Below are 16,326 nucleotides of genomic sequence, written 5' to 3' on the forward strand. Positions count from 1 at the left end.
GGACAGGAAACCATGGAGGGAGAGAGGGGAGGAAAAGGGAAAAACCAACCAAAAGGAACCATCTAGGGGGATGTTTAGTGGGTTATCATGACTGATTTGATGAGATGGCTGGTAACCACATAGGATATATCTTTCCTTGTAAGTAGTATATTCCACATGCAAATGGAAAAAATATAACTAAAAAGAGAGCGAGAGGAGTCCCAGCCCTATCAAACCCCGCAGGTTCTTCACTCATCCAATGTAAACATTGGCCTGAGTGGCGATAAAAGGGGCAAAGTAAAACAGAAATGGACTTGGATACTTTTGTGATGAATACCATATACTCAAGTGCAAGCCAACCTGAATATCAGCCGAGGCACCTAATTTTACCACAAAAACTGCATTAAAAATGTGCTGAAATACAGATGTGCTTTACACAATTGATGTATGTATACATTGTGATAAGAGTTGTATGAGCCCCTAATAAAACGTTTTAAAAAATGTGCTGAAAAACTTGGCTTATACACGGGTATATACGGTAAGTACATTTCAAACAACCAAAAAGGAAAGCAAATTACTGTGGTCAGTTCAAGGACCCTTGATCGCTGGGTGTCAGGGGGCTCCAGCGTGGCTTCCACTCTGATTTAAATACAAATCCACTTACACCTTTGCCCTCCCTTCTATTGCCTCAGCCTTAGAACGCTCCGTATTCTCACTTTTTGGCCCCCGTCGCTTCTTTTCTATGGTCTCTACTTTGCAAATGGTCCGTAGCTTCTCATGCACTACGGAGACACTTGCGTTTACGAGGCCCATCTGTGCTGGGTCCTTCGACTCTCTGTCACTGACCTCATCACAAATGGGTGGCTTCCAGAAGCGTGCAAACGAAGTCCTGGAGCTGCCGTCCGTGCCCCAAGCACTTTGCCCTTTCTAGTACTCTGCCCTTGACAGGGCGATACATTTGCCCCTTAAGACAATACCCCACTGCAGTGAACACTCGTCACTCTTCTGTTACCTTTTTGAGAAACTTCTCTCACCTACATTTCTCAAAAAAAAAACACCTAGTTTTTTGGCATATATTTCACATATCATACAAGTTAATAGCTCAGTCATATCAAGAAGAGTTGCGTAATCATCACCACAATCACTTTCAGGTCCACTTATATTTCTTTTTTTTTTTTTTTTTTTGTGTTTAAAATCATTTTATTAGGCGCTCTTACAGCTATCGTAACATCCCATAGTTCAGTCACATCAAGCATTATTGTACAATTGCTACCACAATCAATTTCAAAACATTTTCTTTCTTTTTGAACTCCTTGCTCTCAGCTCCCCCTATCCCCTCCCTCCTTCACCCTCCCACCCGGGGAACCCTTGTTTATTTATTTTGCCACATCGTACACTGTCCAGTACATCCATTCACATGCAATTCTGTTGCGTAACTTTGAGTGGGGTTACACAGTCATCAACGCAATCAGCTTCCCGCTCCCCTCTCTTCCTGTATGTGGGCGGCTTTTAAGATTTAAATAGTTATTCATTTATTTTAAAGTTAGTTGAAAAAAATAACTAGCCCACAAAACTAGTGAATTCCGTGACAGTCTATAAGCTCCTTTGAAGTAAAGTAGTTGATTTCTATTTTCTTTTTCTAGCAATAAGCGCGCCTCGGGTAAACTTCACTGGCTACGATATTGCCACCGTGCAAAGCTAAGCAGTTGATTTCAATGAAAGTATTCGGTCAGCGATAGTTGAGAAAGCCAGGGGTGTGGCACCCGTCGTGCCGGTGGTAGAGATGACTGAAGCAAGGGAAACCACGAGTTACTGGAGTCAGCTTAGGTCTAGCAGGATGACTCTATTTCTTACCTTAACAAATTTCATCACAAAATAATAATTTTATAAATTATCAAGGGTTCATGGGGGATGGGGGAGTGGCGAGGGAGGGGAAAATTGAGGACCGGGTACCAAGGGCTCAAGTAGAAAGCAAATGCCCCGAGAATGATGATGGCAACAACAACTGTACAACTGTGCTTGACACAATGGATGTACGCATGGATGGTGGTAAGAGTTGTACGAGCCCCCAACAAAATGATTTACAAAAAACATCTCATCAAATGAGGTTGAGGTCAGTGTTTCCCAAAGTGAGTGACACTGCCTCCTGGAGGTGGGGGTTGGAACGATGCATGGGCCTACACAAGCAGATACCTACACGTCATCCTGTAGCACGGGGTAGCATGCAGACATTTTTACTTGCTGGAGTGCTGAGTAATTTTTTTCCTGAAAAGGTGAGAACCTGTGGTTTAGAATGGACCCCAGAGCTCCACACGGGTAACCCTAATGACTGATATCTTAAGGAGACTTTATTTATTTATTTATATATTTTTTATTTTAACAATTTATTGGGGCTCATACAATTCTTATCACAGTTCATACATATACATACATCAATTGTATAAAGCACATCTGTACAGTCTTTGCCCTAATCATTTTTTTCTCCTCTTTTCTTTTTTTACATTTTATTAGGGACTCACACAACTCCCATCACCATCCATACATATACATACATCAATTGTATAAAGCACATCCATACATTCCCTGCCCCAATCATTCTCAAGGCATTTGCTCCCCACCCAAGCCCCCTGCATCAGTTCCTCTTTTTTCCCCCCCCTCCCTCCCCTTTCCCCCCTCCCTCATGTGCCCTTGGTAATCCATACCTCGTTATTTTGTCATATCTTGCCCTATCCGGAGTCTCCCTTCCCCCCTTCTCTGCTGTCCCTCTCCCAGGGAAGAGGTCACATGTGGATCCTTGTAATCAGTTCCCCCTTTCCAACCCACTCACCCTCCACTCTCCCAGCATCGTCCCTCACACCCTTGGTCCTGAAGGTATCATCCACCCTGGATTCCCTGTACCTCCAGCCCTCATATGTACCAGTGTACAGCCTCTGTCCTATCCAGCCCTGCAAGGTAGAATTCGGATCATGGTAGTTGGGGGGAGGAAGCATCCAGGATCTGGGGGAAAGCTGTGTTCTTCCACTTATATTTCTTGGTAGGGCTGTCTCCCCCTAGTGAAACACCAGGCATTCTTTTCCCTAGCTTCTCCTCCATTACAGATATTTTCAAATCTGAGAGAATTGGATAACTCTGGCCCCTCCCCTCCACCTCACTGCCTATTATTTAGCTTCAACAAGTAACCTCTATCTTCCAAGACAGGTGATACGAAGGGATGGGACAAGGTGGTCTTTTCCAGCATGGTCATTGGGTGACTGTGAGAGACGGAAAGACAAGTTACCTGCACAGCCTTCCCATTAATGTCTGTCCCCATCGACCCTGCTGTGAAGACAGCATTGGGCACCGTCTCCGTGCTGGTTTCAGAAGTGTATATGTATGATTGGGGGATGTTCAGTTCTCGACTAGCCACCTGCAAGAAGCAGAAGAGAAATCACATGATTTCATTCACCATAAGCCCCCAAACAGACTGTGTTGTGGTTACATACTCTGATGTCCATTTGAGAGGATTATGCATGAAGTGGTGGAACCTGGCCTGTCAATCAAGATATAACCAATGAGGCCTCCGTGTGGGTATGGCTTTTGCCTGAGAATTCTGGGAGCTCCTATATTTTCCTTATTGGAGGTGAGAGACACTTCTCTCTCTCTGCTCACTCCTTTGGAGACGCTCTACTGACAAGACACATGGCGCTATGCCCTGGGAGCTGGAGAAGCCACATGGACCAACCCCGATGCAATCAGACCTCTGGAGCCAGAGAGGCTATGTAGAGACCCCTGCCAGTGCTGAGATGCTTACAATGTCACTGGATCCCAAAGACTTCCAACCCACTGGCCTGTGATCTTCCTGCATTCAGCATCATTGCATGTGTTTCGTGAGTCTGAAGAGGACTTTATAGATTGGTATCGGACATATGGGCTAATATCGGACTTATGATCTGATCTGGACTGGACTGGGATGTTTTCCCAATATTCAATTGCTCTTGCATATAAACCTCTTTCTTACACATATATGAGTGTGTCTATGAATTTGTTTCTCTAGTCCACCCAGACTAACACAGACTGCCCTTACATTCTTTTGAGAGCTGAGTATAAAAATCCACTATCCTCTTACTGGGGACTGGGATACAATCTTGCCTTCCATGTGGGAGATACCACTCTTAGCCAGTGCACCTCATTTGCAGCTTCCACCTATCTATTAGTAGAGGCTTGTGTGTTGCTATGAAACTGAACAGTGTTCCGTGGACCCTCCAAAAAGACCTGGTGATCAACTTTTCAACATCAGTCAATGAAAACCTGCTCGATCACAATGATCTGCTCCTGTTGTGAATGTGGTTGCCATGAGTTGGGACTGATTTCCTGATAGTTGAGGAGCCCTGATGGCATAGTGCTTCCGAGTTGTGCTACTAACTGCAAGGTCAGCAGTTCAAAACCACCAATCCTCTTGGAGAGAAAGATGAGGCTTTCTACTCCCGTGAAGAGTTACAGTCTCAGAAATTCACAGGGGCAGTTGTATGCTGCGAGTTGGCATTGACTCGATGGCGTGAGTTTGGGATTTTGGTCCTCACAGTTAATAGCTGTCACATTTAAGATAGCACCTTTGGGTTGTGCATGTAAATGGATGTATTTGAACATCTAAATGGCATTGCAAAAGATGCACTCTCTCTTAGAGGCATGCTCTCTTGTGTACCTGCTTCTAGAAGCCATGCAGCAGGACGGCCCTTCTGTCTTGAGGCAGCCTCAAGACCTCGGTCTTACTATTGCACCTTCATCTTCTCTCCGTGGTGTAGGCAGTTTAGCAGATTATACCAAACTCACTGGCAAAGAGGTTACACGTTGGGCTGTTAACTACAACATCAGTAGTTCAAAACCACCAGCTGCTACTCACAAGGAGAAATATGGAGTTTTCTACTTCTGTAAAGACTTCCAGTTTCACAGGGGCAGTTCTAACCTATCCTACAGGGTCGCTATGAGTTGGGATCAACTCGATGGCAATTTTTTTTTTTTAGCAGATTATGCGGCGTGCTTGTCTGTCTGTGGTTTCCCTTGTGTGACATTTCGCAAGCATAAGGGTTTTGTTGGAAAGTAAGTAAAATGTGTTCTGAAAAGGGCCTGTGGATGTTTGTGATGTCCAACTACACTATTAAACACAATTCTTCCTTTCTCACATATTTTCCATTCGAATGCCACAGTCAGCCTGTTTTATTTCACATTAAGGTACTGGGAGGGAACAGTCCTATCTCTTGCTCTGCCAGCAGTTTGAAGACACTGCCTTGAGTCAGCTCACACAATGGCAAGTCCTAGGGAGTGTCTAATGGAGGTGGTGAATTCTCAGAACAGAATTTCCTATCCCATAAGTGCACTCATTTCTTCTATTTTAGGATCTGGACGATTCCCACATTGCTTGGAAACACTTTATCTTTGGAGAAGGGAGTCAGGTTTTACCGAAGAGTTTTGGGATGGATTCTTTTTCTTAATCGTGGTGAACATATACATAACAAAACATTTGACAAGCCGACCCTTTTCACCTGTAGGGTTCAATGGCTTTAACTGTCTTCATCATGCCCTGTCACCATTACCACCATCCACAGAAGCTCAGCAGTGACCCCCCCACCCCCCACACCCCAGCTCTCCCTCCTACTCACTGGAGCCATCGCCTGGAAGCAGGGTTGGGCTACCTGCCTTTGCCTATTTTACATAAGTGGGGCCACACAGTGGCTGTCCTGTTGTGATAGGGTTGGTTCTTCCTCTGCATGTGTGAGGAATAAGGCATTTTCTCAATTCTAACACCTCGTCCCCTTTTTTATTTTAAATCATTTTATTGTGGGCTTCTACAATTCTTATCACTATCTGCCTCCTTTTTTTAAACCCCTTTTATTTCTGCACTTCTGAAATCAAGAGAATCTACTGTGATGGTCTTTCTCCTGTGTAACGAGGACAAAACAAAACAAAACGGTCAAGTGGACTGTTAGAGACTATCTTCTTCTACAGCGGAGAAGATGGATACTTATCTCACCTGTATCATTTTGGTGTAAAGGCCTTGTCCCAGTTCACAGCCACCATGAATCACCAAGACAGAGCCATCTAGATAGATGTGGACCAGAGCAGCAGCCTGCCGGTTTGGGAGGAATAATTAGAATGTTAGTTTATCAGCCAAATATTTTAGTGAGTTTAGAGAAATGGTTTTGTTTCATTGAGCCAGGCTCTCATTGTGTGTGCTGGAGAAGAAAGAGCTTAGCTATGGCTATTGGAGAGAACCCCTTGCTGTAAATCCTTGGCTTGGCTTGGACCAAAGCAGATCTGCGAATGAGGCCCATCTCCCCTCCCATCAGAGCTGGCTGCCTCCTGGAGGTCTCACTGTGGCTGCCTTGGGGCTGCTTCTCCAAAGACCCAACCTGCCCTGCAAGTCCGTGTTCTCCCTGCACAGGAGGATTCTTGTTAAAGCACATGGAGCCTATATAAGCAAATGTCCAGGCATCATTACTCCTGGTACCAGTAGAGCTGAAGACCCTTGAGGTATTTTAATGTCTTGAGGCACTGACAGCGTGGAACTGGGTTTGGCATTTGGCTATGGATTTAATTGTGTCCCCTGAGTGTTTCTTGTCAATCCCAAATCTTTAGTTGCTGTAATCCCATTTGGGAGCAGGGCTTTCTTTGCTGTGCTAATGACATCGTATGGACGGCTAGCTGGATTAGGGGTAAAGGGGGATTGTCTTCCCCAAATGCCTGCGCTAGCGGAGGTCTGCTGGCAGGGCCGCCAGGAAGGGGTTGCAGGGAAGGGAGGCACCATCAGACGCCTCGGGAAAGACACCTAGGCAAGAACCGAGGTAAGCTACCCCAGAAACCTAACAATACCCAGTGTCAGGTATGTTTTAAGGCAACCACCTTTGAGAGATAAAACAGAGAAGACGGCACAAGGAGATGGCACACGGGGAACGTGCCAGGACTGCAACACGTTTGTGGAAAAATTCCATTATCTTTTCTTTTCCTCACCCCACCTGCCCCCTTCCTGGCAAATTTCTTGGAGCTTCGAATGAAATGCCTCGCAGACTGAGGATGGAGCTAACAAGACACAGGACCTTTCTCCAGAGTTGACATAGTGGATAAACTTCTCCATCAGGTGCTGAAAATTGGTACTTCTATCCTGAGTTGTGAGAAAATAACTTTTGGTTCTTGGTGTTTGTGCTACAGCAGAGTGTGGTAGATAGATCATTGCCAATGAGGCCTCTGTGTGCACATGGCCGTCTCCTGAGAATTCTGGGAAATCTAATACTTCCTCCTTGGAGGCAGGAGACACCTCTCTCGACACCTCTCTCTGCCACTCCCTGGGAGACATTGCAGCTGACAAGGAACAACACTAGTGCCCTAAGTTGGAGAAGCCACATGGACCTATCCTGATGCAACCAGACCTCTGGAGCCGGAGAAGCCACGTAGAGACCTCTACCAGCGCTGAGATGCTTATAACACCACTGGTTTTCTACCCACTGGCCTGTGATCGTCCTGCATTCGGTATCATTGCATGTGTTTCGTGAGTCTGAAGAGGACTTTATAGATTGGTATCGGATATATGGGCTAATATCAGACTTATGGATTTGGATTGGACTGGGTTGGGATGCTTTCTCAATGTCCAATTCCTCTTGTATATAAACCTCTGTCTTATACATATGCATGTTTATGAATCTGTTTCTCTAGTCTACCCAGACGAAGGAACTAGGAAACTAGGATCTTTCCAAATGCTGTTGATCTTCAGGATGATGGCAGGGGAAGAGTAGAGTCCTTCTCTGGAAATTCCAATTTAGTGTCAGGTTGGAGGTGGATCCTGTGCTGCCTGTTTTCAAATTTCCAGGTGATTTTGATGATTGGCCAGGTTTGGGATCCATGGATTTAGCACAAATTGGTCACTTTATATGTGGAGACCCAAGGGTCTCCACTGTGACCAAGTGAGCACTGGGACCGACCCTAGTCCAGTGTCCTCTACAGCCATCCTGTAGCTGTCCATCTGTCCTATTGTCCATCTTTGGGGCTTGTTCTAATGAAGAGCCCACAGGAAGCACCCGTGGTCCTAGGAACCAGATCACAGGCAGATGGAGCTGGGGCAGGTGAGGGGTGCTTCTAGGAGCTGAAGTTTCCTTGACAGCAGCCTGGTGAGGTGCTCCTGCGTGTGGCCTGCACCTGTCCTCTTGGGACTTGTGCCCCAAGTTGATGCCTGTGCTTTCTGCTACTCTCAAGACTCACTGCCGCCGAGTCTGTACTGACCCATAGCAACCCTCTAGGACAGGGTAGAATGGTGGGTTTCTGAGACTGGAACTCTTCATGGGATTAGAAAGCCTTATCTTTCTCCTGTGGAACCGCTGTGGGTTTGAAACCACTGACCTTATGCTTAGCAGCCCAACTCGTAATAACAATGCCACCAGGGCTTCCACGAAGCATATAAAGGACCAACTAGCTCATCTGGGTCAGTCTCCTGAGTCTGATCTGAGATTGTATTCTCTGGCACATGAACTTCTCAACAAGATTTTCTAAATTTTCATCTCCATGATAATCTAACAAGAGTAATGGTGGACAATGCCCAAAGTATTGCCACAAACTTTTATAGCCTGAGTAAGATGCTATGTTGATGCTTGTCTATGTACTACACAGAAAGACTGTTATTGACGGAGTAGAGTCAAGAGCTAGGACCGAGAACCAGCACACCATACATAGGCATGTGGGAGGAAGGCTTCCAAAGGCCCTGGCATGCAGCCAGACTGCCACCATTTTGTTCATGAGGATTGTATTACATTCATCTTGCTCCTTTCAATGTTACTGACCCTCATGACAGTATTTTTATGTCATTTGTCAATTGGTTGGCATTTTACCTCGGCCGAAGAACTATATGTTCTATGGCTGGCTGTATGAGAAAGATTCAAAAAGTTCATGGAAAACTTCCATTATCTTTTAATCCCATCTTTCCCCACAAACTTGTTGAAGCCACCTCACACAAACTTAAATAATATTAAAATCATTTAAGCAGTGATTGAACATCACAAGAAATTTTGTTTTGGAAGGGGCCTGGGTGTTATTGGGCATTTTCTGGCTAGTACAAACAGTTACTGTGTTTGGCTGCTAATCCAAACGTTGATGCTGTGAGTCTGTCCAGAGGTGCCTCAGAAGAAAGGCACCTCTGGAAAAAATCAGCCATCGAAAACCCTGTGGAACAGGGACAAGACTTGGAATCGACTTGATGGTACTTGATTTTAGCTGGTTTGTCATTTAGGATGGAGAATCACCCTTGGGGTGGCGTTGCAACTCGATGTCACCAATACCAAAATCCTCACAACTGGACCAACAAGTAATATGATAAATGGAGAAAAAAGTGAGGTTGTCAAAGGATTTCATTCTGCTTGGGTCCACAGTTAAGGCTCATGGAAGCAACAGCCAAGATCAAGTGACAAATTGCATTGGGTGAATCTGCTGCATGGGACCTCTTCAGAGGATTGAAAAGCAAGGGTATTACTTTGGGGACTAAGGTGTGTCTGGCCTAAGCCATGGCTATTTTCCATTGCTTCATGTGCATGTGAAAGTTGGACATTGAATAAGGAAGACCAAAGCAGAATCAATGTGTGTGAATTGTGGTGCTGGCAAAGAATATTGAAATGCCACGGCTGCCAAAAGAACCGACAGGTCTTTCTTGGAGGAAGCATGGCTAGAATGCTCTTTAGAGGCAAGAGTGGTAAGACTTCATTTTTACGAACTTTGGCCATGTTATCAGGAGCCCCCCGTCCCTGGAGAAGGACACCCTGACTCGTCAATTGGAGGGGCAGTGAAACAGAGGAAGGCCCTCAAGGAGTTGGCATGGCATGGGGCTGGAGCCACGGGCTCAAACATAGGGTCGATTAGGATGATGGCTCAGGACTGGGCAGCGTTTTGTTCCGTTGGGCATGTGGTCACTATGGGTTGGAACAGACACTGTGGTACCTGACAAAAACAGTGGGGGCTAGGGGTAGGGAACTGAACATTTCCTTTAATTGGTGCAGCACTTTTGACGCCCCCTTCTCTTATTTTCCTTTCTAACTTGCTAGTGGCCTTGGAGGGAGGGTAGCAGAGGAAGTGTTGGTAAGTGTTGGGAAGAGACCTGGGGCACACCTCTTTCACACAATATAGGAAGCCTGTGTGTAGGATTAGCTATGGGAACATTTCAGAGACTCACGGGAAAAGGAAGAGTCAGAACAGAACCTCCTGAGAACCACTGGTGGTCAAACTAAAAAGGGGGCAGGATAGCCATCCAGCCTCGTTACAGTCAACTCGGAACTTCTGTAAAAGGAGGGGCCACTCTCTGGCCTCGTGTGATTTTGAAAGCTCTGCTTTCAAGTGACCCTACTTAGGTCACTAAGAAATTGGGAGTGAAGAGTTCGCTCATGAATTTGAAATCTGACTCCAGACTCCATTTGGAGCTCTGCTAAGCAAAGACAGACCCCATCTGCACTGGACTTTGTTGACTGGATCTGAGGTTCTTCACACCGAGTCTCACTAGATTTTCTTATTCCTACGGACCCCAGTTCTTGCCCAAACAATTTGTTTCCTGTGGCAGAAAGCTGCCCCGGAGCCTCTAGTCTTTTGGAGAGGGTTTTTGCTGAGAAGACATCTCACCCAACCTCACCTGATTGTAGAAGGTCATGGGCACCCCAATGGTAAATTTCATGGGGACTACAGCCAGCCCTCTCTTCTTCCAGGAATTCTTCTTGTTAAATTCCTCTGCAGCCTGTTTCCTAGCATAGAATGAAGACTTCTCCAGACAGTCTTTCCAGCATCTTCGCAAGAGCTCTGGATCAAATGTCTGCTTATGGGCTGTTTTGCTAATTCTCTTATACATGTTAATTTCTTTAACCTGAAAGAGGAAAAACATCAGATGTATTTGAAAGACAGATGTGTGCTTTATGTGTGGAGCATTCATTTTGTTAGATACCAGGTATGAAGAAAGTCTTTAAATGGCTGTAAGCAGGCAGGCCAAAAAGCCTGGTTGTGAAATTGGGTAAGTGCCTAGTTGCCAACCAAAAAATCAGTGGTTCAAATCCACTCAGCAACTCGATAGGACAAAGACCTAGAGAGCTGCCCCGCCCCCCCCCCAGAGACTACAGTTAGGAACCCCCCCGGGAACACTTCTGTTCTGTTTCCTGGGTTCTCTATGAGTTGGAATTCACTTGACCTCACCCAACAGCAGCATCAGTATTCAAGGGCAAGTGTATGCGTATCAATTAATGGTACACTACAGTGTCCCAGGCTCTAGGTTATTATCTCAATTAAACGTTGCCACACCTCAGAGGAATATTAGGGGTGTCGTTATTGGTGCTGTCGTGAGCTTTGCTCATGGCGAGACCAAATGCTCTTATCTTAAAATATATATCCCATGACAGAAATGTCTTCCCTGGCTTTTTGATTGTTGCTCTTTTCCTTCTTACACATTGTTAGTGTGTTTATCTGTCTACTATCATGCATTTACCCTTACCACGTTAGCGGGATTTTATTTTTTGTTGTTTTCTGTGGGTTTATCAGCTGTGAAGTGGACGCATAAGGATAATAATGGGTACAAGGGGATCTAGGCACACAGCGGTGTGTGTGAGGGAAGATATCGAGGGAATGGGGATTTCGGGAGTAATCCCCATGAAGATGGGAGGGGGAAGGGCATGTTCTAAAATTGATGTGGGGCTGATTACACAATTCTCTGTGATATGATTGAACTATTGAACAGCATGATGTGTAAGTTACTTGTCAATAAAATTGTTGGAAAAAGTTATAGTCTAAACAAAATTAAGTTATAGTCTTGGGAACCCACAGGGGCCATTCTATTCTAGGGTCACTAAGAGTCGGCATTGACACAGCGGCAGTGAAAGAATTCCCTCTGGCCAGAGTCCAGGGACGGGAATAGCCCTGTTATCAGGCAGAGAGCAATATAAAGTCAATTATGGCAGGTGTAGTGACATTAAAATATAATATACCTTGTCATGTGATCTCCCTCATGACCTATTTTAAAGTTGTTTCAGTTTTTAATATTTTCTGCTTTCTTTATGAAGCTTTCCTGTTTTTTCTATTTATTGTTGTTGATTTTTGTTTGTTTATTTGACTTGTTTGTTTTGAATGATTTAATGTATATAAAACCCTAGATAGGTAGATCTATGGACAGAGTAATTGGATTGATTATTGCCTAGGAGCATGGCGGGGGAGGATGGGGAAATGGGGATCTCGCTACATTGATCAGGAGAAGAAAATGTTCTGAAACTGATAGTGATGACGATTGCACAGTCTTAATGTAATCAAACGATTTAATAATATGATATGTAACGTATATGTCAATAAACTCTTAGGTAAAAGAATTGTTAACACAAAAAGAATATTAAATTGTTAAAATAAAAAACAAATATTTTACTTCAACACAGAGAACCCTGAACTTAATTGTTCTCCAGTGAGCTCCACAAAGGCCTTAACTGGCTGAAATGACTGCGCTCCCCACTTGCAGACTCGTGGGTGGAATATCCCATGGATGCTGGGTTTGCCCAGGTGACTTGCTTTGGCCAACAGCACAATGTATATGAGTATCTGATGGCAGCACAGGCTTGAACATTTGTGCATCAGGACTTATGTTCTTGCTACTCTTGGGATGCTGTTCCCTCCATCATGATGTCAAGTCTAGACTAGCCAACTGAAGGAGGAGAGACTTTCCAGAACAGAGATGAGCCTTCCCAGCTGAGGTGCTTTCTAGACTGCACAGTTGACAATCAATCATAGAAATGAAGCCATCTGAGATCACGAAGCTCCAGTTGAGTTGCCCTAGGTCAGTTGACCCTCTGAGTCATAAAAGAAAATAGGATTTGTTGTCATTAAGCCACTAAGTTTTATGTCGCAAAAGCTAACTGATTCATGGGGGATGCCCTTATTTTTGAATCCACTGTGGCTTCTATAGTCCATATGTAGGTGCTTGAGATCTAGTTGAATGTCAGATGCCTGAGCTGTCAGGCATCAGGTTGAAACATCAGGTGCATGCTAGTGATGTCAGGGTTTTGTTCAGTGGGGTTCTCACTGGTTACCTCTTCAGGAAGTAAGTTACACTGCGCTGCCACTGCACTTATGTAAGTTTCAACAACCACCGTGGCCTGGGGGAAGCCAAATCCTCGAAAGGCAGTGTTGGACGGTAAATTTGTTTTGCAAGGTCTGCCCCGGCACCGGAAATTAGGGATGTAGTATGCATTTTCAGATTTCAGCACAATGAATTCCACCACCTGAACGGAAACAAAGCAAAAACATTCGTCGAACATTCACGGCCATGTATCTGAAATTGACCTCTACCCTGAGCTCCTCATGGAATTGATTTAATTTGTAAGACAAATGTTCACACAAATCAAGCAGTAATCTAAGGGAAGGCACATTTCATATTTACCATCTCAGACTCATCAGGAGTGCATCCACCATTGACGTAATATTCAACGTCCGCAGCTTTGATCACACCATTGTTCATGAATCCAACCTACCAATGATAATGGTATGACAGTTTTCTCAGTGGTCCTCCTTCACAAGCAAACCATGCAGGACACAAACATATCTGATCACAGTAACCAATCTACCCAGCCTGTGATTTGAGGTAACACCAGAGACCAGAGGGACAGTGAGGGTGATGACCAAGCTGAACATGGTCCTACCAGAAATTTCTGACCCATTCTAGGCAGTGTTCAAGCATGCCTTTCAAATGTAAGGGATTTAGTAATGATCTTTATAGTGCTTGCTTAGTAGGGACAGTAGCATAGGAAGTGTGCTGGAAGGTTGGGTCTCACTTACTTTGTATTTCCCAAGGAGTGGATGGCGGCCAGCAGTTATCAACATGTCATCGCCACGCTCTAGAACAAACCGGATCGGACGGGAAGTCCTACAAGATATAACTGTTAATATGCTGGAAGCCTTGCAAAATTGTGGCAACTTAGAGACTGGGGATTTGACAGTAGTAACATGCCTTAATTACATTCTGGAAATTGGTGGGGACATTTCAAAACATGCTAATTATTTTTCTGGTTTGGACACACCTGCGTCTTATATGTTGAAGTCATATTATCTGGTTATAGAGTAGTTCCCTTTTTATATTACATGAAGATATTATCACTTTGTAATTATATGAATAATAATAATTTAAAACCCCTCCCCTGCCAGAGAGTCAGTTCTGACTCATAGTAAGTAACTTCATAAGACAGGGTAGAACTAAACTGCCCCTTGGAGTTTCAAGATTAAACTCTATGGAAGCAGATAACCCCTTTCTCTCAAGGAGCAGCTGGTGGACTTGAACTACCTACCTTGTGGTCGGTGGCCCAAAGCTTAACCCATCAAGTTATCAGGGCTTCTGATTTATATGAATACAAAAACCAAATTCATGGTTATCAAGACAATTCCAACTTATAGTGACTCTACAGGGCAGGGTTGAACTACTTCTCTGTGGTTAGAAAGGCTTAAATCTTCATGGGAGCAGAAAGCCTCATCTTTCTCCCAAGGAGTGGCTGCTTGTTTCAAGCTGCCGACCTTTCAGTTAGCAACCCAACTCATAACTGACTACCCCATCAGGGCTCCTTCATTATGAATACAGACAAGCAGGCTATATAAGGAGCTCTGGTAGTGCAATGGTTAAAGCACTCAGGGATGGACCCATAGGTTGGTGACTCAAACTCAACAGCTACCCTGGAGGCACTCTGCTCTGTGAACACCTACAGCTTGGAGAGCCTATGAGGCAGTTCTCCTCTGTCCTGTAGACAGATTCACTGTGAGTCAGCTAATACTACTATAGATTTCACTTTGAGATAGTAAAAAGGCCATTAAAACTTGCTAAAGGGGTTGTTGAAGCCAACGTGTTGAGAACCTAATCTCAGTCTAACTCAGTCCTCCTTACTTCAAGCTTCTCTTTCATAACCTTTCTATCCTAGAGGTGTCTGGGTTTTGGTGGAATGTCCCCCATGCCTAAAACATTGCTATGTACAAGGCAGGATTTTCTATTATTGGAAAGCACCAATGAGCTCAGACAGTCACAACTTACCTTTTGGCAGTGGAAGGCTGAGCTTCGTTATTCAGTTTGGCACTACATCTATGGTAAATGAGCTTCTCTAACTCCATCGAGTTCGTTCCAACCCACAGTGACCCTCTAGGATAGTGTACAACTGGCCCTCTGCGTTTCTGAGATATTCACTCTTTTTATTTTTTAAATCATTTTACTGGGGTTGACACAGCTATTATCCCAAGCCACACATCCATCAATTGTGTCAAGCACGCTTGTACATTTGTTGCCATCATCATTTTCAAAACATTTCTTTTCTACTTGAGCCCTTGGTATCAGCTCCTCATTTTTTCCCTCCCTCCCTCCCTCCCTCCCTCCCTCCCTCCCTCCCTCCCTCCCTCCCTCCCTCAGGAACCCTTGATAATTTGTGAATTGTTATTACTTTTTCATGTCTTATACTGATCAATGTCTCCTTTCACTCACTTTTCTGTAGTCTATCCCCCAGGGAGTGAGTTATATGTAGATAATTGTGATAGATTCCCTCTTTCTTCCTGCACCTTCCTCTTCCTCTACTGGTATCGCTACTCTCATTATTGGTCCTGAGGGGTTTAACTGTCCTGGATTCCCTGTGTTGTGGGCTCTTATCTGTACCTGTGTACATGCTCTGGTCTAGCTGGATCTGTAAAGTAGAATTGGGATCATGATAGTGGGGAGGCAAAAGCCTTAAAGGACTAGACGAAAGTTGTATGTTTCCTTGGTGCTATACTGCACCTTGACTGGCTTGTCTCTTCCTTGTGACCCTTCCTTGTGATGTCCAATTGCCTACAGATGGGCTTTGGGTCTCCACTCTACCTTCCCCTCATTCACAATGATATATTTTTTTGTTCTGGGTTTTTGATCCCATCGACACCTCATGATCACACAGGCTGGTGTGCTTCATCCATGTAAACATTGTTGCTTCTCAGCTAGATGGCCACTTGTTTATCTTCAAGCTATATCTTTTGATAGCTGGGCACCATCAGCTTTCTTTACCACATTTACTATGCACTTATTTTGTCTTCAGTGATCGTGTTGGGAAGGTGGGCATTACAGAATGCCAGGTTATTAGAACAAAGTGTTCTTGCATTGAGGGAGTACTTGAGTAGAAGCCCATTGTCTGTCTGCTACCGTGATAGTTAACATATAAATATATGTACATAGCTCTATTTCCCTATCATTCCATATAAATATATTTACATATGTACATGTCTGTATTTAGACCTCTATAAATGCCCATTGCCTTCTATTTCTTTCCACTATTTCCTTTTACTTTCCTCTTATCCCACTATCATGTTTGGCCTTCATTCAGGTTTCAG

General features: G+C 44.4%; 1 protein-coding gene and 1 pseudogene across 1 annotated transcript in view; both read right to left on the minus strand.

The window, feature by feature from the left end:
- The window catches only part of LOC142423922 (aldehyde oxidase 4-like), a 91,435-nt gene that overhangs the window by 17,552 nt on the left and 57,557 nt on the right, over positions 1-16,326 (minus strand). Inside the window, exons 23-28 of the mRNA XM_075529070.1 lie at positions 13,777-13,864; positions 13,382-13,468; positions 13,032-13,223; positions 10,610-10,837; positions 5,987-6,082; positions 3,257-3,385 (exon numbers count right to left, since the gene is read on the minus strand). Of these exons, the coding sequence (XP_075385185.1) occupies positions 3,257-3,385; positions 5,987-6,082; positions 10,610-10,837; positions 13,032-13,223; positions 13,382-13,468; positions 13,777-13,864 (820 nt within the window). The remainder of the gene's footprint in view (positions 1-3,256; positions 3,386-5,986; positions 6,083-10,609; positions 10,838-13,031; positions 13,224-13,381; positions 13,469-13,776; positions 13,865-16,326) is intronic.
- Positions 1,517-1,679, minus strand: LOC142425062 (U4 spliceosomal RNA; annotated as a pseudogene).

Source organism: Tenrec ecaudatus, chromosome 13 (genome assembly GCF_050624435.1).
Source record: "Tenrec ecaudatus isolate mTenEca1 chromosome 13, mTenEca1.hap1, whole genome shotgun sequence".
NCBI lineage: Eukaryota > Metazoa > Chordata > Mammalia > Afrosoricida > Tenrecidae > Tenrec > Tenrec ecaudatus.